Genomic DNA, 24,458 nt, shown 5'->3' on the forward strand with positions numbered 1-24,458 from the left:
TGCCTAGAAATGTTTCACTGCATGGAATAATGTAAATCTTTAAAAATGCAATAACTTTGTTATTCCTTATCCCATTTTGATCAAATTTTCAGTGTTTGTTTATCGGATTTTTCTTAATTTGTTCAAATCATATTATTTTCAGCCTGGAGTATCCCTTTAAAGCCGGTGTGATTGACATACTCATAAATTCTTTCCTTTCATATAAAATTAATTGGAAAATTGTTTTTGCTACCGATCCAAGAAACTATGTATATTCGATAATACGGGGGGGGGGGCAAAACATCTTCATAACCCGAGTAGAAGAAGCAGTGACTGTCCCCCCCCCCCCGTAACCCGGATAGTTATATCATCCTTTTAATCCGGGATTACTAATCCAAAACTTGTATGGTGTAATACCTGAAACCTCATTGGAACTCCCCACACCATTCATCTGAGGCGTGCAGCTTCCCGACAACAATAGGAATACACGCTATGCTAGCGTGTGCAGGTGTACAATAACAACCAGGGCACAATCAGTCCTTTTGACTTTACTATCAGATATGTCTAATTCATTAAAAAGCTCTCAGCCATCCCATCCATGTCACTTTCTCCATAATTTATATTTAAATATATGATTCCTTATTTTCTCATGAGAAAACAAGTTTACAGTGGTATATTAAGTATACTTTGATATTGTCAGTGACAGTCTACAAAGATATATCTAACAGGGTCTTAATATTTTAGAATAGTGCTTACGACAAACAACTTCCACGCATGCGCAACCTCGTTTGGTAAACAAATTGCGTTGACATGAGGAAAAGTGGAGGGTGGATAAGGAGGCAAATTTGATCGCAGCTCGCCTCTAATTATCTCGCGTATCGCGTTTTAGGTACCTATATGTATCATCATGGCGTCTGAAGATAGAATGTGTGTATAACATTTTATCTCTCTGACGCAAGGGTTAAATCCCTTTCAAACTAAATCTCAGTAATATGGGTGAACTATATTTATTAAGTGTAAATCTGTCTTTTTCATATTTAATCATCATATATCGATCAAAGAATATCGAGGCCTGTACTCCATTTGTGATTCACACGGTTTAATTAATTCATAAAACTAAATTGCAAATCAACTAATGGTTCTAGAAATAGATATAAATTCCCCTCAGTCAGTCCCGGGAGTCCCGTACTTTAGGCCCTTGCCCTGGGGACTGAGACTGAGTCCAAAGGTCGATTGTTGTTGTGTCAAGCCGAAACGAACATCAATTAGACTTAAGGGGGAAATAAATAAACTAGATGATATAAATTCACCTTTTTGTATCATATTTTAATGCATAAATGAAAATACTGATACAATATTAATCAATGTATTACTTATATATATTTGAATGTGGCTGATTTTCCCAGGTTAATATCAATACGATTTCTCAACAGATCAATATCCCTATTTAATAATAGACTGACCCAAGTTAAAGACTCATTTACATAGAAAGCGCATATGATTAGCGGAAAGGTCGATTGATGCTTTGATCGTTCAGAATGTTAACAGCTGATCCTTAACTCTTGATTTGACGGCGAGTATTAAACCGTTTCGGAAACAATTTCACTTTACTTCAGAGAATGACACCGAGGCACGGAGAATCATGAACAGAGTACTGGCGTGTTATGGTCTAATTTTTGCCTTCTCGGTGAATATCTGGCGATCAGAAGGGAGGATTTTCTACCATAATGTCACACTCGTTTACGATTCCGAAGAAGCCAGTGTTGAGGCACTTCGACTTCGCACCGACGGTTTTGGCTTCGATAACACAGGAACACTGGAGTTTCATGCAACTTGCCCATTATACGAGGTCAGTGTGTAATTTCTCTACTTTTACAGGTAACATACTAACATAAAGAACCTTTGATTCAAGTCATTATTTTGACAAAATGATAAATATTGAAATTAAAGAAAAAAAATTGAGAGCTACATATACCGTACCGTAAACATGTAATGTAAACTAGCACGTTTCTCATCGTAAATTGTTTGATGATGATCTAGATCTACTAGATTCATGAGATTACAACAAAAATAGAAATGTCTCGGCTCAAGGTACAAAGCTAATGGTCTATAACATCACAATCTCATTAAGATTTGATTTAAGGAGATAGCAGTACATGGTCATTGCCCACTCATCTTTTTTTTAAATTTCATTCTGTGTACGACAATTAACATTGGTTTTCAGTCCTCATGAGTCGTGACGTAAGTTGGCTAGAGACGCATAATAATAGAGAATAAAGATAACTTGCTAATGCAAGATTTCTTTCCAAAGTGTTTACCCTACAGAGAAAGAAATAACTCGGGTAAACAAGATCAGGGAAACCATCTTTCACCAGCAGGTGGTAAATTAGAAATGTAATAATTCTGCATTTTTTGACAAAGTGATTAATTATTGAAATCTGATATTTCTTCAAGAAATGGTAGACCGAATATATTTCTGGGAACCGCAAGAAAACGTAGGTGATGGTACAGTAATACAGTCACTGCCATCTTTTCTTTGTGTCATGGAAAATCATTGCGCAATTGTTGGGGTGAACAGAGAGTCGGACAGTAGTGTTTCGATCGTTCAGCTCAGTGATCGACCCATTGGTGTTGCACAACTGCTCCCCATGCATGTCCAGACTACCCTCTGAAGAGCTGTGATGTTGAATCGGGTCATTTGGCGGTATAGAAAATATATTTGTGTTCATTTCCCTATTACAACTCTACTCTAGACCACTCATTCAATGAACAAGGTTATGATATAACCTCGTTCTCAGTTACATCTCTATGTGTGGCAAAATAAGGTTGACAATGTTTGGATTTTTTTCTCTTTTTCTTTTGGACAAATGCTTGATTTTTTTTACACTGTCAGTTTCCATTACAGCTTTTCATTATACAGTATAACTTGGCTCTTAGGTAAATTTGATTCTTTAAATTATTTTTTCTTTATTAAAAATAGAGCTTGAAAAATGAAAATGTTCTTGCCATATTACTTTCCACCAATAGAGGGCGTACACAAAAATATGCACAAAATTCAAGTTTTTGAGTGCTCTGGTCAATACAAAAATTATTCTTAGTTACTATTGAAAATTGAATTGCAACTGTATGGAAATTGATAATTTTGGTCACAAAAGTGATATTTTAATGATTTTTTAAAGTGTGTGCTCAATACAGCATTGGCATACCATAGTCCTACCTGTAGATTCTCCACAGACAGGATGGTAGCAGTGAACAAGTGCTCTAAACAAACACAAGGTCCGTTTGCACCAGCCCGAGATTTTGAATAATCATCCTATTTCTGATCCACCAAAATCCCGATCTGAACAATCTCGATATGATTTGTAATGGAGACGCAATAATCGGGATAGTTCGCTGGATTGCAATCCCAAGTCAACTTAGGATTATTTGCAAAATAGCATGCTGTTTATGAATTATCCCGCTAATTCACCATAATGCATTGATGCCTCGCTCGCGCACAAGTTGCTCTTCTTGCGCTGGTGGAGATTTCTTGAATCTCGAGATTAATCGCGGAGAGGGCCCATCGGGCTAAAATCTCGAGATTGAGCATACTCAGGCTGGTGCAGCACTGCCTCAACTAGATCGAGGATTAGCTTTCATGGCAAAGCTTATTTATTTTGCTTACATGCATGTTCTGTTGATATCTTACAAAAGAGCATAACCTTGTACATTGGGCGAGTGACAAAAGGGTAGTGACCATTGAATTTTTTTTCAATGTACATGGATTCTTTGTGAAAAGTTTGAATTTACATAAAGAATATTAAAAACTTCATCTGGTAATGGTTTCATCTACATGTAACTGTAATAGGGGGAAAAATGTTTTTGAACACTTCTCTTCAGTAATTGTTACAAGCTTACAAGAAAGCTGGTACATACATGTACATGTAAATTTTATATCCTGAAATTTTCAGCTCATTTTATGCTTGAGAAATACTTTTTGTACCAAAATGGAAAAAAAGTTCTATTTAGTGGGGTTGTAGTGTCAGGCACTAAGTTTACGAATCATGTGAACACATGTGAAGGTACATGTATTTTTAAGAAATTGTATATATTTCCCACTGCTTTAAACACACCACACCATAACAGATGTAGGACATCATACACATTCTTGTATGTAGGCCTACCCCTGTTCCGTCAATGTAATTTGAATAATCTTTTATTGACATGCATTGATCTAAATTTGTATCCGACCTAGAATCCTGGGGATTGAGTGTGGGGGAGGGGATGGTAGGGTGATTTATATGGCAGGAATTTGACCAATATATGTTATTTTGTATGTGGTTTGGGAAACTTAATAAATAGGGGGGGGGGCAAAGAAATCGGGTCTTTTTTTTCTCAGAATTTCTTACCAAAAAAAAAAGAACATGTATGTAAATAGATATTTCCAAACCAACTTTTAATTGAAGTGGCTTGTTGCCCTGAACAATATGACACCATTTTTTAGGAATAAGATGAAAAATATGTCAGTTCAGACCAAATCTTTCAAGTAACAATTTACATAAAAATCTTCATGAAAATTAGGGTACAAAGTAAACTTTCCCTCAAAATTGAGGGTAGGAGATATTTCTACGTATTTTGTTGTCCCTTGTATTATGTAGTACCTATCTATATTTGTATGATTGAAATGGAGCTACATTTGTATTCCAACATGTTTTTAAATATATTCCCTATATTTTTATATTTCATATCAGTGTAAATCCATGTTATCCACTCTGAACCGGAGTACTGTTCAAACTCTTCATCTTCCTCAGAGGCTTTCCAAAGGATCCAGGGATCAGATCAAAGGAAATGTCTCTTGGCATGCTTCCTGTTATTTGTGATCTTATCAGATATTTTGATACTTTTATCTATCTCAAACATCAATAATAGTAAATTCAAACTGATAAGTCCTTAAAGAAGCTCTGAGTACCGGGTAGTTGATTTGAATATACAAAATTCCAAAGAAACATTTCCTTTCTTGAGGTTCATGGACCTCTTTCACATTCAAGGTTAAAGAGACTTTATTGACTTGTAATGTTATTTGATGAAGACATGATATTTTTTAAATTTCAACTTATCATTCTTCAATTTGGGAGAATTATATCTAGGGATGCAAGTGTTGATTCTGTTAAGTGAGAACTTAACCTGAAAGGCAAATTGGGAAGGTATTGTCAAGTATTTTTAGTCCTAAACCTGGTCTGATACATTTTATAATAACGTGCATCAAGCACATCATGTTAAAAATTACTTTTAAAAATGCTTAAATTGTCATTTACTTGAAACCGGGGAGGCACATTCGGCTATCGCCATGTTGAATAATTTTCTTCAGTCAACGTGCAAATTTTCCAATTCCCCAGGGTGCTACATAACTTTTTAGAAGCACTTGCCCCACCGGGCAAGTAAATTTTCAAATAGTTGGAATATACTTGCCCAAAAATCTATTTCACTTGCCCAAAAAATCCTTGAAAAAAAGTTTTAGCTCTTCAAAAGAAAGTTCTGTGGTTTATATAAACCATTGACCTTTTTCTCTCTTTTGACATGAACTGATCTACCTGCCAGTGCCATGACCAAAATTAAGGTTGATATCATATTGACCCTAATTTTGGTCATTCTACTGTGAGAATTTTGCTTGCCCAATTCGGGCAAGTAGTTTTGCATGGTCTTTACTTCAAAACACTTGCCGACTCTAACTTTGACTTGCCCCGGGCAATCGGGCAAGTGCTTATGTAGCACCCTGTCCCTTCAGATATGTTGTAAAGAGAATTGAATGCTGTAAAGTCACATAACAAGCATGTGTAGTCAAAGGCCTAATTGGAGAGAGACTGAAGCATGCCCCTGATACAGTTTGACAGTACTCACCAAGGATAAAGTGGGTGTTTATTATCCAGGGATCTAGGAAGAAATCACAATATTCTAGGTTTTCTTGGATTGCATGTTGTTTTTAAACAAATTGGTTTAAACTGAAAGCAAGCCTTATAAAAGTTCAAGAACATTTTGATTAGTACTAATACTTTTTCTTTGAAAGTTAAGTTGAATAATAGAGGTTGAATTACATAAAGTACACAATCCAGACAGGCTCTCTTTTTCAAAGTTTTATTTTTTTTCTCCTTTTTTTTTTCTCATTCACTTCACACGGGCAATCAGGCAAGTGCTTATGTAGCACCCTGTCCCTTCAGATATGTTGTAAAGAGAATTGAATGCTGTAAAGTCACATAACAAGCATGTGTAGTCAAAGGCCTAATTGGAGAGAGACTGAAGCATGCCCCTGATACAGTTTGAGAGTACTCACCAAGGATAAAGTGGGTGTTTGTTATCCAAGGATCTAGGAAGAAATCACAATATTCTAGGTTTTCTTGGATTGCATGTTGTTTTTAAACAAATTGGTTTAAACTGAAAGCAAGCTTTATAAAAGTTCAAGAACATTTTGATTAGTACTAATACTTTTTCTTTGAAAGTTAAGTTGAATAATAGAGGTTGAATTACATAATGTACACAATCCAGACAGGCTCTCTTTTTCAAAGTTTTATGTTTTTTCTCCTTTTTTTCTCATTCACTTCTTGAACTATCATTTGCCTTAAGCGCTGCCCCTGCTACATGTATCACTCAGAATGTGTGGGCTAGTTCTTTAATTTGACACAGATTTGCATGACCTACGTATTTGACGTAACAAGTGACCCCCTTTTCGAAATAAAGGTAATCGGCTACTCGCTAACTAACTTTGTGCACCTGCGTACACTCTTCTGCTTCAGATACCAGGGAACAGCGTCTTATAAGAAAAAGTGTCTTAATGAGAAATACATAATTGGGGATGTTCACACTACATAGATGTAGCTTAGTTGTAATTGGTACAGAATTTATAAAGTTGAAGATTTATTCTCCCATGTACATGTATGTACTACAGTGTAGATTGCATAGAGAAACAATAAATTGACCAAACAATTAACAAAACAAACTACATGTAGATTGACCGAGCGATCATTCAGGATCGAGAGATCCTTTAATTACCCAGTTTTCTGCTCAGTACATTTTTTCCAAATGCCCACTTATTGATGCCTGGGGGCAGCTTCATAAAGCTGTTCGTAAGTTAAGAGCGACTTTAAGAACGACTGGTGAATCTTTCTTACATGTACGCGCTAAACCATCGCCAATGAATATACCATTTGCCACTAGAAGGATCACCAGTCGTTCTTAAAGTCGCTTTTAACTTCATACGAACAGCTTTATGAAACACCCACCTGGTCAGGAGTCATTAGTGCACTTGTTGCTGACATTGACTTGATTTCATTACTACAGTTCTTCTGTGACATAGTTCTGATGACCTACATGTACATCCTAATTAACAGACAGCAACCCCCTCCCAACTCTTCCCGCAGGCCTTAATTTTCATCAACCATCCTTACAATTTGTACATGTACATGTAGTTCTTAGAATAAATTGTATGTATACAAACTCTCACACCTGGGCCCTTATTGTAATTAAAGGGGAATTTCACCCTCATAATAAAGTGAGTATAATCAAAACTGAAAAATAAGATAAACTAAATTATTGAAGTTTTGATGAGAATACAGCAAGAAAATTTTCAAAGCTTTAATTTTGATGTCATATGTGAGTAGCTCTCCATAATTATAAATTCCCTAAATTCGAATTTTGAATGGAACGTGATGAATACAATTTTTTTTTTATAACAGAATGGGGTATAAATGTAAAGTGATGTGTGTGATGATGCATGATATCCCTGCACAAATAAATTCACCTTCATTTCTTTAAAGAAATTGAATTTGTGGGAATCTATCACATAAAGTATGGGGGAGCTGCTTTCTGTGACGCTGCAAAATAAAAAACAAAATAAAAGTGTCATGTTCTTTTAGTATTTTCATCAAGCCTTCAGCAATGTTTTCTGCCTTGATTAAAACCAAATTATTAGGGTGAACTTCCCAACAAGTTTCCTAGATCAGTCAGTCAAATTGAATGATTTCAGAAGCTTTAAAGGAGAATTAAACCCATGGAATAAGTTACCCTGTCAAATAAACAAATCCATGAAAGTGTGAGAAAATTAATATTTAGAAAGTTTTGAGCATTTGAATGTTTATTGAGATCACAATGTCATTGAAACATGCAGAAACGTGGGTATCTGTCCCCCATACATGTATCGTGTGTTTATAGAGATGCTCAAAATTAATGATTAATTAATTAATTATGCTGAGTACATCAGTTATTTTTACCAAGACCATAGGCAGAGCTGTACATGTAGGATAGATCAATGTAACATCAATTAGCAATGTGATGTACATGTATTCAAGAAATGGAAGTTTGACATCCATGTAGTGCTTGAAATAAGTTACATCAGTGAATAACATCTTTTGCTCATTCTTGTTATAGATTAATGGTCCAAGGCCTGATCTATGGCTTCTTACCTGCACGTCACAAGAATTAAGAGAGGTAAGCTGACAAACTTGGTGGATGTTTAATAAAGCTGTTTGTAACTAAGTTATGGGCAACTCTACGAATAACTGGTGATCGTGTCTTAGGACCACAAGAAAGGATCACCAGTCATTCTAAAGTCACTCGCGAACAGCTTTATGAAACATCCCCGTGGGGCCTTTTGCTAAAAGATTTGCTATCAAATGCAACTTGATTTTCAACCAATGAAATGCTCGTACTAGGGATTTGTACTGAGTTTTTTTTTTAGTTCTGTTTAAACACAACTTTTTCTGCAACAGGCTCCCAATTTATTTGTTTGTTTATTTATTCATTTTTTATTTATTTCTTTATTCATTTATTCATTCATTTGTTTATTCATTGAATTATTCATTTATACAACCTGTATATTCATTTCTTTATCCATTCATTTATTTATTTAATTATTACTATTTTTTTATTCGTTCATTCGTTCGTTTGCTAGTTTATTATTTTTTTAAGTTAGTCTTTTTTTTTTGGGGGGGGGTTATATATTTTTGGTTGCATCTGTTTTAGGTCTCATGATTTGATACATTAATCACATGCGCATGTATAGTCCTACTTGTATGTGAAAATTGTTATTAGGCTCATGCAGTTACACTGTAATCTTTACATGTAAATGATCTCTAATGCATTTTTTTTAAAACGGTCTAATATCATTACATTCAGGATTATCATAAAAATAAAATGGCCACATGTCAGTTAATGGGTCAATGTACTGTCCAAGCAATTTTCAAGTCTGAAAACTGGATAAATTGAAACCCCTATTGGGTCCAATAGGTTAGAGATCAAATAGCGAAAACGTCTAATGGGTCAATGCACTGTCCAAGCAATTTTAAAGTCTGATGTAGGCTGAAAACTGGATAAATTGATACCCCTTTTGGGTCCAATAGGTTAGAGATCCAATAGTGAAAAGGTCTGATATTATACAACAAAGTGAAACCCCCACATTACATGTATATTGTTCATTATGTAAGGAACTTAATCTTCTGTTGGTTAAATGATAATAAATCATCCTTTATAGTAGGGTAATGAGCCAAAATGTTTTGCAGGGGCTTGGCATGGCATATTGGAGCAAAATTTCTAAAAATATGCAAGCAAGCAAAATTTGTTAACTTTTTAATACAATGATATAATTATGTTATAAATGTATTTTGAAATACCCATCAGAAAATAATATCATATTTCACCTCTTCCTTTTTCTCTTTTTCAAATGGGAGCCCCCCCCCCTCCCATCTGTATTATGCCAGTGATCGTCCCTAATCAAATTTCTTTTCCTTCATGTTTAATAAGGTACTTGAGCCAAGAACAAGTCGTCTGAACTCCGTCTGCGAGTCACTGCAGTACAATGGATTTTCCTCCCAGAAGCCTACCCGATTCTGCAAGAGTCTCCAAGTTCTGTGCACCGATCGCCGCCAAGCCAAGACGGGGAACCCCTGTCACTCGTGGAGGCTGAACGCTCTCTTTCGAGAGCCGGAGTACTATAAGTTCATGTTACTCCAGTGCCCGTGGCAAGGAGCGTTCAACGGAACACACACCCAACAAAACCAGGAACCATGCTGGGTAAATTGGCTTGATTGAGATGGAATTCATAAACAAGGATTTTTTAAAACCTTTCTCTTTTAAGAGCTTCAGTCACTAGTACTCCTTTGTAGCATACCAAGTTCCTACTCTTATACCTCGGTCACATTTGCTCTATGGCAGCTGTACGGCGAGTGGAAACAGGCGTTTTATTCATTTTTATACAAACCACCTATATGTAGCTGGTACAAAAATGTTAAAACGGCTGTTTTCGACACGCCGTACGGCCGCCGTAGAGCAAATGTGACCGAGGTATTAACCATACAGTCAAATCATGCTGGCTTAGAAAGGTTCTCTGTTTTGTTTTTCCTAAATCAAGTAGAAAAGATTAAAACAAATAAAAGCATTGTTGAGTGAATGCATTTATCTAGATTTATCATACGATGATTTGAATGTACAAAGACACTGTGATCTATGACATGAAAAAAAAATAAAGAAAACATTATTTCTTCTGGATATGGATATCCCATTGTAATCCAGCTTGCTTCTTTAAAAAAATATGTTATACACACAAATTAGTTGTAATTCAAATGACTTTGGAGGAATTTTTCTGATTCATGTAATTATGATGGTTTTGAGCTCCGTCTCTTAAAACTTCCCTTCAATATATGGATTTTATCAAACAAAAATTTAGCAAAATCTTCATTATCTACTCTCCAGTCTTAGATAACCAGGTAGTCACACACTGCATGTACATGTATAGTGATCTTTCCTTTCAAACTTTCATCATTCTATTTTCCTTTTCTTTGTCCTTTCGCGCAAACCATTTTATTGCCAAGGATGGATTCCCCTTTTGATGGAGAATTGTTTGCTATGGGCCCCTGTTTGAATGCATGAATGAGTTTATGTGGAAAAGCTGAATACATAGAACCTTGGTAATTACATTATGGAGAAGTATATAGGGTGAGGCCAAAGGTTGCAAGAAAAGGGGGAAAACAATGGACTATTGCTGGTCAAGAAAAATCATGGCTCCATTTCATGAAACCTGCATGAACTATTGCATTCATCTTTTTATTGAGACATGCATTGACATCATTGGGTCACCATTCTAGAAGGTGAAGCCATTGTCTAGGGTTGGTAATCTGCCGCTGGCACATCTCTGACAACTCCACTTACATGCATATTCCTATATCCTCTGAGGGAGGGCGCTATGAGATTATGCCATCATATGCAGAAGGTCTATTGCTCTAACATTTAATTTGCCAATAACTTCTTCACATTATTAATTCCTCCAACGTATTCTTCCCCCTCTTCTGCTCCTTTTATCTGTCAGTTTTCTTTCACCCCACATATCCAGTTCATAGGAAGCACCATGTGATAGTTGACAGGTCCTCCTTCCTGTTCTCTCCATTGAATAATCATATGTGTTGATATCAGCTGTCCGGATAAAACTAATGTTCTATTTTATCCATAGGCCAACCTGACCCTGATGAATAACAATGGGCACAGCCACCTCAGCCAGGGTGAAGAGCCGCTGCTACTGATTCATAAAGTACTCATTGTTGTCTGGGGAACGTTACTCTTCATATGGATCGTCAACTGGATCAAGTATTACTGGGTGAGTTATTCCCATGAAACGAAAGTAATGAGAACAAAATAGATTGAAATCAATGAATGATGAATAAGATGGAGGAATAAAGTATGAACTAATGGATAGGTAAATAAGGGAATAATGTGAATGAAAGTGAATAGATGAACAAATTGATCAATATATACATGTATATATAAATGTATTTATAAAACAATATCAAATGTATGAATGAATAAATGTAAAAGAAAGACTGTTAAACAAAGAAATGAAATATGAGAACGGAAATATCCATATTGATGTTATCTGTATTTTTGCAAACTAAGTCGATTTCCAAAATCATTTCACAGATGTTTACTTTGAAAATTTTTGTGTAATTTTATGCCACAATGTCATGAGAATTGTTTGGTATATTATCAGTGGGAAAAAACCATATTGACTGGCTTTGATTTCTAAATGCTTTGTTTGTAAATTTACCCAAGCTCGTATGCACTTGGCTGAATACTTAGTCTATAAGTACAGACTCAAGTTTGACAATTTAGTGAACTATACTATGTCTAGAGTTAAGACTAGACTCCAAACAGCCAGAGTACATAGTTGCATAGTTGCAGAAAGAGTTGCAATCAATTGCAACTCTAAAAATCATGCGGAACTTGATTTTCAACCAATCAAAAGCACGCATTTGGGAATTGCGATTGATTTTTTGGCTTGCGTTTAAACGCAACTCTTTCTGCAACAGGCCCCTGTCTCACTACCTCAGACTCTGCATTATGCACCATGCGAATTGCGAAAATGAAAGGTCTGTACCGGTAGACTAGAATACACCTACCAGGATCCAATCACAGTGGTTCTTTCATTCATCACTAATAACAGGTGAGCAAATTTGTCTTCTTCCTTTCTTTTTCCAGTACTCCAATGCTCTCCACAAGTTGCTGTTTGTAGCTCCAGCTCTCAAGTTCGTCATCATCGTGATTCTGATCATTAGATGGGAATTCATCAATGCAACAGGTATTTATTGCTAGATTATAAAGTGTATAATAATATTAATAATAATAATAATATTATAATAATAATGATAATAATAATAATAATAGTAATAATAATGATCATGATAATGATAATAATAATAAAAATGATAATGATGATGATGATGATAATAATGATATATAACACACAAGTTAAAGGCATTTAAGAATTGCACGTATGAAGAACCCTTGGAACAGTTGTAACATGCCTGAAATATAATAATTCGAGGGTGTTTGGACTATTTCAAAGTTAACAAGGTTATGTAATTATTCTAATCCCCAAGCAAAATTATGAAATTAATGACTCGAATCAATTTTCATTTACTTTCTACTCAAACTAGCAACGTGTGCACAATTTTTATTCACTTTATTTTATCTGCATCTGCTATCTTCCTTTTAACGAAGTTTTTTTTTTTTAATGTGAATTCACCCCTGGAAATTAATATATATTATTATTTTCCTTTAATCTTCAATTATTAGATAAAATATTATCTGGAAAATCTCAAATTTCAGGGAAGTAGTGTATTATTATTGTGCATTTATTGCCTCAATTATACACACCAACACATTTAATGATATTAAATGTACTCCATAAATTTTCTAGTTCTTTGAATTACAAGGGGCATCTCTGTGGCCGATGATGAAATATTCTTTTGTGAAAGACCTACATGTACATTCATGAGCAAAAAAAAAATAATACATGTACATAAACAATATCATAACCTTTGTATGAAGACCTACTTTTAATCTTTTACAGATATTATTTGTATATTACTTGTGCCAAGTATGAATCAAGGTTATGCAAATAATAAGTGTTTAAAAAAAGAAAAAAAAGAAAGCCCCTGAGGATCAAAACACCTCCAATGTATCATAACAATCGATTCACCTCCATTCTTCCTTCAAATATAATCAACCTAAGAATTTAGGACAATATCATTCCTGAGCAAAATTCAGGCAATCCTAGAAGTGGCTGAACAGACTGGTGAAATGGTATTGTTTGGCCATTGTATGGAAATATAATATGGTGGTAAATTTGACCTTTTGTGCTTCTATGACAATTCCAAGGTACCTATTCATGTTTTCATAGCTCAATAGTCTCGTTGAATACGAATATGAATTTCTCCTGAAAGTTTTAGAAAACGTGAAGAGATATATCAAAAATAGAAAATTGACCTCTGAGTTTTTACCTACTTTTGAATTGTCAAATTGCCAATCATATTTGCTTTATAATGCTTTTGAATATTTGGCATTGGTAACTATGCAAATCAGAAAGTTTACATACCATCGTGTCGGTGTAGGAACGCCCTTAGCACCACACTTCCGCACACCTCACCGATGCAGAAACGCCCTTATGCAATGCCTTTATGAATGCAACTAAGGGCGTTTCTGCGTGCATACAGTGCGTGAAAGTATGGTGCTTAGGGCGTTCCTGCAACGTCAAAACGAAACAAGCCCTAAAACATGTTCAGACCTGATTTTATATATAGGCCTATTGTTATTAATACTTATCATATTAAAGTAATGAAGGTTGTTTACTACATGTATGCTCAAGTTCAATATTCATATTTATTTGGTGCACAGCTGTAGTGAATTACTGTATGAACTGAAAATGTTGTGATGGTTTTATTTTCGCTAATTTTGCGAGTCAAAGATTAATTCCACTTGATCATATTGCCATTGCTGTGTATGAAACAAAATCAAATAAGTAAAAATAACAACTCTTGATGTTGAATCAGTATAGCTAGAACCACAAAAACATTTGAAGTGCTAAAATATTAGCCTTAATATAGTTTCACACAGTATGATTAATTGAATTTGAAGCCATTGTTGTTTAAGTATGGTAAGTAAGGTTATATAGGCACATACATATGTGAAAATATTTTTACCAAAATCTCATTGATCACAGAGATTTTGGTCAACATATTTTCATTTCATTACTTTTGGGTCTAAACCTAACTTGCATGTACTGTAGATACTGTTATTACATGTTGTGCCATATGGTAAGAGAAGGGCTTTTTTTTAATACAAATCTGTTGTGGTTTTTACATATAGATGGTCCCTTTATTCTGTTATGGAATTAGATAATTTAGAAATTCCTGTGGTTCAGTGAAAGTTAAGATGAACATAAGGGCACAATGGGTCAATAGCAGTGTGACATTGAGGAGTGCTCTGTTATAAAACCATATGCCAGGAATAAGATAACATTTAATGATAAACAATCATTACTTACATATTACAGATAAGATTTTTGTTTGTATGTATACATGCTTATACATGTGCTTCACAAATTGTCAGCCAAAAAGGGGACAGACTGTAAAACAATATATTAACATACATCTCTAATGGTAATCCATCACCAGGGAGGTGTTTCACAAAGATTTAAGTATAACCTAAGTCGCACTTAAATGCCGACGTGTACATGATATGCAACGAGCAATTTTATTGATAGATATGCAATAGTGCATGCCCTCATGACACGATCTGACCAATGCGGTCAAGCCTTTCATACCGTACGCAACTCAGTATTTGAACGCGACTCTAAGTCATACTTAAATCTTTGTGAAACACCCCCCAGGTGGCATATAACATTGGGTAAAGTACAGTACACCTTTGAGGAATTCAGATTTCTTGGCTTTGATACCCTTTTCATGAATTTATGGGTGCAGAATATAAGCAAACTATTTATCCACCAATGAATCCACAAATGACTAAACAATTTGAATGCTGCTATCTTCAATAGAATTGGGCCTTTTCACACGTGAATCTTGAATCATCATTGTATAATGATGATTGCTATTGTAATCGTGACTGTGATTAGCGTTCGTGATTCTAATCATGTTCTAGTTTGGTTTCACACGTGCTAAATATTTGTCATTAGCCTTATTTTTCATTGGAATCATCATTCAAATTACGATTTGTTTATCGTGTGAAAGGGGGGGTTAAAGAACTGGGTTCTGGATTAGTGCAGACTCTGTGATCAAAGGTTGCTACATGGAATTTCGTTTGCACTGTCTACAAGCGATCCCATCAAACATCAAATATTTCACACATTTTCGCCAGCCGTTACCATGCCCTCATAAAAATAGTACAGGCTATTTTAGACATAATAACACAGTTTTGATGCTGGGTCTATATTGTTCTGATCTGGACTCTTTGTTGCTGAATTAAAGACAGTAATACCTTGGTCACATTTGCTCTACGGCGGCCGTACGGCGAGTCGAAAACAGCCGTTTTATTAATTTTGATTCAAACCACCTATATGTAGTTGGACAAAAAATGTTAAAACGGCTGTTTTCGACTCGCCGTACGGCCGCCGTAGAACAAATGTGACCAAGGTATAAGTAGTGTGAGGTGCTTTCCATAGCATAATAAACCATTTATGGCATCTGTACATTCAAACCTGCTGAAAGCGTCCAACTTAGTCCATAAAAGGTTTTCACTCCCAATTGAAGGTGATTTTGGGCAAATCTCTACATTATAGCATACAACCTACTTTCCAGGGGGTTCTGCACACCCCTAAAAAATCTCTACCCAGAGCCATGTTTTCACTGTATACTGCATGTAAGTCAACTTTGATGTTGTATCCCTCTGGATAGGTCTTGAGTGTCGTTGGCTAGAGATCACATCCTACGTCCTGAGGAGTGCAGAACAAGCGATGCTATTCATGGCTATGATGCTGGCATCAGAAGGCTGGTGTGTCGTTAGGCCAAGGATCAGGAACATTCGACATGCGCTCCTACCAGGTGAGAACAATCAAAACCCAACAAACTATTTCGTAATTACAATTTGGGCACGAGTCAATAAAGGCCATCAGCCGTAAACCAGAATATTGCTTTGAAATCACTGAGATGAGCATGATTAATCACATGTTATTTTAAAATATGCTTGTTATCCCAGTTCAGCCATGTTTGGTAGGTGGCAACGGGTCAAGTGGTAGCCAATAGTTTAGAGTGGGCTGTAATAGAAGCTCTCCCAATAAATTGTGAATTAACATAACCCACAAGTCATATCACCTGGTGTATAAAGTGGTTCCTTCAGTAGAGTCGATTATCGATTGGTATGCCAGGCAAGCTTATAGTGTACATGACATCCTTCTTTGAAAAAAAACAAAAAAAACAATGATTGAGTACCTATCCAATCGAAAACAAAAGGAAAGGTCTTTTGCAACAGTTGTTCTGGAGCTAATTACAAAATGGATGATTTCAAGTTTGGTGCTGGTGTTGGATCAAGCACAATCGAAAATGCCGAACATACCTCCAGCATCTAATCAGTGTTCATAAAAAAGTTATCAAAATTTCATTTTATTTACAGCTTCAAAACTTGCTGTACTCACTACATTTTGTTGATCTTTGAAAGTTGATCTAAAAGGAAAATGGCATTTAATACAGGATATGATGACACCGTTTTCCTATTTCAAATACCGCTGTATCCAAGTTTCACTACTTTTATTTAAGCATGGGGATCCTTTGTCATTCAAACACTTTGGTAGCAATGGAATATGGATATCATAAGTGCGCATCCTATGCACAGTTTAGAAGTTCAAAGGGAAATGGGGGAAAATTTCCTTCTGCAGACATTCAGAAGGAAAAGGGAAGCATTTCCATATGTTTAAATTCAAGAGAAGGAAGGAAAGATTTCCATCTGTTTGTAATCCTTTTGTAACTGATTGTTATCAGAAAAAAATGCAGTGTCTCATCGTAATATGAAAGACAGTCCCAATGGGCTTACTCATGACCTTTGCATACAACTTTTATTCTTAATTCAATGTCTATTCTTGGGCCTTCATGATATTGAAAAGGGTGTCTTATTTCTTATATTGGAAAAAATCTGCATTTGGAATAATAGAAACAAATTATAAGTCATTGCATCAAGAGCAGCGTGTGCCATAAACAGTAATGTTAGAATCCTATTTCAGGGTTGTTATTTCATTAGGGTTTTTTCTGCCCGATATATGCTTTTTTTTTAGATTGCAAATCACAATCTTGGCACATAATATATAAAATGTAATGAAATCACATAGATTAGAGGTGGAATTTTGTTGGCATGTTCAAATATTCAGCAGGAAATCTTCTTTGAAGGTTATTTCAATTCCTTCACCAATTTGAGACACTATATACTTCTCAGACTGTTCCTCCAAAACAGATTCTACATATTCATATGCACCTAGACGACAACATATGCAAGTGTTGTTTTTTTTTACAAAGTTTGGATAATAGTTTCTGATAATGCCATGGCACCAAGCCAATCAGTTGGTTATGAGTATATTCCAAGATATAAACAAAGGAAGTTCACACAGGAAACTTACCCAGAACAAAAATCATGCATGTGTCGAATGCAGTTTTAAAGATGAAATTGAGTGAAAGAATGTGTATTTATTGAAAGCTCAAGTACAGATTTGCAAATAATTTCCAGACTTTTAATTGGATTTAGGACACAAATATGATTTCTTGCAGCGCCACTAAAGTCTTTGAGAAACACCTTCTGTTGGTACATATAATTGCTATGATAGTGTGTGATGCTATGACACTCTGTATTTTTGATGGTTCATATCCTTATTTTGTTTATATTTATTTTCAGTATTATTTCTTGCCTTCCTTGGGTCTGTGATCTGTGTGGTCTGGGTTCATAGCTATTTTATGGTAAGTATTTAGAAAATCAATATTATGCATTTCATGAAAATTGACAGTGCTGACTATTTCAGTGAAATCCTTGGTTGGTGATTTGCTGAGAAGCACTGGCCTCTGACTGTTACTATGATAACAGTCAGAGAAAGAAAACTTGTCAGTGCTGACGACTTTCATGAAACAGTCCCCAGATATTGCCTACCTATAGTTTGAATGTAACATTTAATGCCCCCCCCCCCAAGTGTTCAATATTGCCAAGTAAATATATAAATTTTGCCTGAAGTGCACATTGCTGAGGGTAAAAAGGAGGTTCTGAGGAAAGATGAAATGTTATCAAAGAGATAGACCAGGCAACACCTGATATATTATTTAATCTATTTAGATTTGCCATCAGGGTCTGCATTGGCTTTTTGATAATCTTGCAACAGTTGTTCCAGATCTGAATTGAAAACACAGCTAGTGCGTAAATCATGCAATCTACCTGATTATGCAAGTGACTTGCAGTGAGTGATAGCACCTCAGTGAATATAATGCAGTTGTATTACCTGACATGACGTCAAAACTTAGAACATAACAAATGTGAGATCCTTGCAGCTCTGGCCCCGTCTTACAAAGAGTTGCGATTGATCCGATGAATCACAACTATGGACGGCCAGCAACGCCAACATCTATTATGCATGTTTGTTCAAAATATTTTCTATGATGTATATTCATGCATTCAATGTTTTCTTGAAAATTCGCTGTGCTTCTACAAAGGACCATGTGCACATTCCTTGTAGAAAAAATTATGACCCTGATGGCTTTCCATAGAGTTACGATTGATTGGATCGATCGTAACTCTTTGTAAGACGGGGGCCCTGGTCACATGATGGCTTTTCTTTTTTTACTTTAACACTGGTTTGAATCGTAATTATAATCTACATTATATAATAATATAATTTATAGAAGGTAGGGAGTAAATTTTCATGCAGGATTCGAAATAATAGACACAATCCCACCTACTGTTTTGTTGAACTTTTAATGATTTTGAAATTATCGGGTCATGTAGGAATCTGTGCTTTACAGATCAAGGGAATGTTAATACGTAAATATGTCTACTTAAGCATTTTAAGGATACCACCATGCCATTAACTTTTGTAAATTAACAACTCATCGGGATGAACTTCTACTTTATCACTTTCTTTATATTTTGTATTTTCAGGCATTTGCTGTGTGCAGCATTGTCTTTGTTATCTATCGTGCTCTCAAATGGTGCTCCTATAACATCGAGCTGATCAACAGACAGATCGTGATCACCCAAGCCATCATGACACAGAAGGAAATCACCTTCAGGGACGGACTGGGCTTTAAGGAACAACTCATCAAGAAACGGGACATCTACCTCAGGCTACGGCTGGTCTGTGCCATTTACACCATGGTCTTTGCCATCGTCACCACCATGGCAACGTTCCTCTCCGAGTTCACCTGGGTCAAGGAAGTCACCTTTGAGATTCCAGAGATCCTTGTCTTCACAGCCCTTGGACTGATCTTCAGGTTACGGGACTTCAGAGTCTACGAGAACATTGAGATCATCGTACCGCGGGAGAGGTCGGCGGTGATGTTCTTACCCTACCCTGATCTACACTGGACAAAGAGACAGAAGATTGTGATGGCCTTTCCTCTGCAGCCTGTAGAGGAAGTGGCTTGTGAAGAGGAGAAAGCCTTGCTCAAGGACACCTGAAGCCGTGATCAAAGATACCAACGGGTTAGTGTGTGAATTAAAGTCGTATTTGCAATGTACTAGACGTCGATGAGCTTAGAGTGTACAGCTTCACGACTGTACGACGTCACTTAAAGCGGTTGCAACGGTCTCATCTCAACTCTCGTGCTAGATCTGTAATTCTTGTTTGATCCGATCCAGGGGAAGGTACCCTGTAATGTGAGTTCAGGAAGTTAATTGGCGAGATTTGCAGCCATGGGATACTGTGTTACTACATATAGGATGACAGAGTTTAACGAATGTCCACCTTCTTTATTGCTGTCAAGCTGGCGAGTCTGACTCCAGACCGACCAGTGTCACTTCCAATGACATGCCATCAGTCAGGTTTGGAGTCAGGTTTTGTTGGTGAGGTTGTAATATTTAATGATAACTGCATGCCTATATTTCCATAATGCTTGTATGATATGATTTGTTACCATCCCACTTAATTGTGTCCAACTCAGTAACACAAGAAGCGGTTGTTGCATGTTGTACAGGAACGTATAGTCACAATGCAACTCTTCAAGAAGGCCTTGTATCATATTATTCTCAATAGGTGTAGTGTGGCCTTTTTATACTCAAAGAAAGTTGGTGTCTTTTTCCGAAGTGGTTAGGTCCTTACTGTCAATGTGCCATTTATTTCCTCTCCTGAGTTCAGTATTTTATTGATAAAACTCAAGGACCCGAATTCTCAAAGGTGGTCTTTAAAACCATCGGTTGAACCCATGGTTTATGCAGATTTCCTGTATAAATTAAGCTTATTTACTGTGTATATAAAAAAATGTCCAATGCTGATGCGCGCTTTTGTCAAAGTGTGCGAAATTGACGCCTGTTGCCATGGTTAAGTACGCTATTGTATTCATGAGTACACTGTTTGAAGAGTGGACTCATTTATTTAAAACAGTGGACTCATGAATAAAATAACGTGGATAACCATGGCAACGGGTGTCAATTTCGCACACTGACAAAAGCGTGCATCAACATTGGACATTATTTGATAGACACGGTAAATATGCGTAATTTATACAGAAAATCTGCATACGTAAGCCATGGGTTCAACCGATGGTTTTGAAAACCACCTTTGTGAATTTGGGCGAGATGGCTAGATTTGGTGCTGCGATCTGTTTATGCTCTCGTACAGAGCTCTAGTTGTAATTACAACATTACAACATTTCGAGTTGCATATCCGGTATTTTGGTTACTCAGTGGGCATTTGCAAGTGCTGATCTACGCTGTAGTCGTACATATATGTTCTTGTACACATCTGCTTCTACCTAGTAGAAGAAGAGTGAGAAGGAGAAGTAGAAATAGAATTTCTACTTTTAACGTACTAGTCAACACAAATTTTCTATAAATTCAGGGTGGTGTTTCATAAACTTGGAAATTAATTGCTGTTCTGCAATCTGCAAATGTTTCTTTTACATCTTTACAGACAGATATCTTGAATCTGTGTCATTTTTTGCTTGTTTATTCACACCAAAAAAAATCTGTAAAAAAAAATGGTCACATACATAATGGAACCTTTGGTGCAGATTATCTTGTGCGAAAATAGAACAATCAAAGAATAATTTTACTGAAAGTTTAGGAAGAGTTTAAAGAAAAAGTACTGAAAGTTATGAGCTTTTGAATGTTGAGGGCGCTAATGCTTTGGAGAACCCTCCACTGACAATGTGACTAAGGTGTGGGATGTCACACATGAATAACTCTCCCCTTTTGATTAAAAAAAAAAAAAGAAGTTAACCTTGTGATAACAACTCGCGAAGAAATCTCGGAAGAGTTACCTCAAAATTTCTGACTCCAGCCTTTCTCAGTGATGGGACCTGTAAGAGGTATAGCGCCACCTCTTGTCTGGGTTTATTATACATGGTCAAATATATGTGACATGGATGTTAGATTCGCCTTAGAAATGTCATCTTTCTTAGATCACTTGTTAGTAGCCTGAGAACCCGAATGACATATCAGCCACGATATGTTACAGGACCCAAGTTGACCTTACATGTAAGTGACTCTCCCCTCTTTTATATGTACCCCTAAAACATTTCTCCTTGCTTCTTCTAATGATAGCTCAATCTTTTTGTCAATGATATGTATTGTGAACCTGCATTACATGTCTTCCTATGAAACTGTCACAGGTGCATCTATCGATAAATTTCATAAATATGAGGATTGAAGTGACATATACATGTACAGAAACACATGGGAAGAAATTTGGGGAAGTTTTTCATGTTTGACATTGCATATCTTGGTCATATTGTCTATGGGATAATGTCCATTGCATTAGTGTTCTCAACATTCAGATGCTCATGACTTTATTATTATTCAACTTTTCTCAAACTTCTGTCAATCCTATTCTTTGTTTTTTCTGTTTTTAAGAATGCAGCTTGTTCAAGGGTTTCCTTCTCATTTCATGTTTTTGTTTATCAAGGGAAGATGCAAATATAAATGAGCATAGAATATTAAGCAGTAAATATTTTATTAAAAAGTAACACAATAAAACGCAATTGGACGGTTGGCTGCTCTTTGTGTTACTGGAGTCCAAGCAAATAAACAAAGAAAAATGTTAGTAAATGTTCAGTATTCAAATTTCAAATCATGAATTGAGATTATTAGGTACAAATTGGTACCTGAGCTTTATTTTTACAGTTCCAAATCAGTTGATCCAAACTGGAACTACTTGTTATTCATACGATTCTATGTAGAAAAGGTTTTCGTGTGTGTGTGTATTTGAGTTTTGTCAGACCTGTTTCAATCAGATATGATTATTTACGTCTGGGACCGACCTTTAACGTCACCATCCGAAAGACGTGACCAGGGCTCGAACCTCGAACCTCTGCATCAATTGGTAACTTCCCCACATAGCTTGGATTACAGGCGCACGCCACAATGCCCAGTTGTTTGAATATACTCACATGTATATTTAAATGTTAAGGGCTATTCCACGGTTACTCACGTTACATTTGGAGACACTGTGACTCATACTTGGAGCTGTAACTCCATTATTATTGATAGGAACTAAACATCTCTTTATCACAACATAGTACGCAGTCTGACTATCCTTTGTATAAAAACAAACTTGGGAAATTTCATTATGCTCCTGGCAAATCTTTGAAATGTGTTGGTTACTCATGTTACATGATTTGGACATGCCTAAAATGAAAAGTGGACATAAGTGAAAAGTGTCCTCATGCAAGGCTTTTATGAAAGTTGATTATATCCATTTCAAAGAAGTATATTGGGGAGACAAATTTGTATATAATTCAAAAAATAAAGAACACATGGTTTTTACTAGGGGTGCAGATAAAGTGGTTACTCACGTTACGGTTCAGATGGGCTATATGTTCAAAGACACATTGAGCTCATGTCCACCAACCTATGGAATTGCCCTTAACAGTAATAGAGTTTCTGTGGCCCAGATTAAAGACATTCTCAAGCTTTTTTTCATCCTTCAATTCATTAGTTACATATCAGGCAAGAATCAACATAATGTAGAATCAAATGGCGCAAAGGTAGACTGAGAAGTACTCCAACAATTTGTAAACCCAGTGGATAAAAACTGTTTATACATCCTGCATACATGTATGTATCAGCGATTTTGATATATGAATTTGAGCATGTACCAAAGATATTTTTATACTATACATGTAGAATAAATGAGTGGAGTATTTTTTTTCTATCAGTATCAGTTACAAAAAATGTGTATGATAATATTGTTATTCTTGCTGCATTTTGGTTATAGTCCTAAAAATTACCAATAGAACTATTTATATAGCTTCAAATGTAAAAATTCAGGTTTTTTTTTAGAACATAGTAACATAGGAAAGTGTTTCATTTTTGGGGGTGTTCAACAAAGTTTGTTTTATCCCACAGTTACCATGACAACAGTCAGATGAATGCCTGTGTTTCTTGGCCAATAAGAATCAAGGAAAGTTGTCAAGTCTAAAAATTTGTGAGATTGAAAAATGTTGGTAAAACACTCTCCTGGAAAGTCATCAGACAAATTCCTTGGTTTTGATTGGCTGAGCTAGTTACCATGGTAACTTGAATAAAACAGGACACTTCACGTTTAAAAAAAATCTGACAACTCCTTTCACGAAACACTCCACTGATATCAAAATCTCCTTTAGCAGAACTTGGCTCATTCTTGCATGGAATGATTAATTTGAATGCAAAGTTGATTGAAATAAACACATTCATACAGCTGGAATTGCTATATCTTAAATCAATGCAATACATGTAGGATGATTAATTTTAATGGTTAACTTTTTTTTCTTCTTTAATTTCTATGAGTCCCACACAAAGCCTTAGGAATTTGTTATTGATAAGCATATTTGATTATTATTTTTTTTGGGGGGGTCATTAGTTGTCAGCATTGATGAATATACCTAACTCTTATAAGTCAAGTTTACTGGCACTTGTGATAGGTATAGTTCTGTTGAAGAGTCCTCAACAACAAAAATGATTCTTAAAGAGAAGAATCTCATAGTTTTATGTGACTTTGCCAATTAGTG

At 35.8% G+C, this 24,458-nt stretch overlaps 1 protein-coding gene across 1 annotated transcript; it reads left to right on the forward strand.

Moving 5' to 3' along the window:
* The first annotated feature begins 1,494 nt into the window (after nt 1–1,494).
* Nucleotides 1,495–21,669, forward strand: LOC129272694 (uncharacterized). Its single transcript, XM_064107484.1, has 8 exons — nt 1,495–1,828; nt 8,377–8,436; nt 9,748–10,017; nt 11,450–11,593; nt 12,472–12,571; nt 16,185–16,331; nt 18,166–18,227; nt 19,414–21,669. Exons 1-8 carry the CDS (start codon nt 1,622–1,624, stop codon nt 19,930–19,932), a joined length of 1,509 nt encoding a protein of 502 aa, XP_063963554.1. The 5' UTR covers nt 1,495–1,621; the 3' UTR covers nt 19,933–21,669.
* The last annotated feature ends 2,789 nt before the right edge of the window (nt 21,670–24,458 follow it).

This window comes from Lytechinus pictus, chromosome 12, assembly GCF_037042905.1.
Source record: "Lytechinus pictus isolate F3 Inbred chromosome 12, Lp3.0, whole genome shotgun sequence".
Taxonomy (NCBI): domain Eukaryota; kingdom Metazoa; phylum Echinodermata; class Echinoidea; order Temnopleuroida; family Toxopneustidae; genus Lytechinus; species Lytechinus pictus.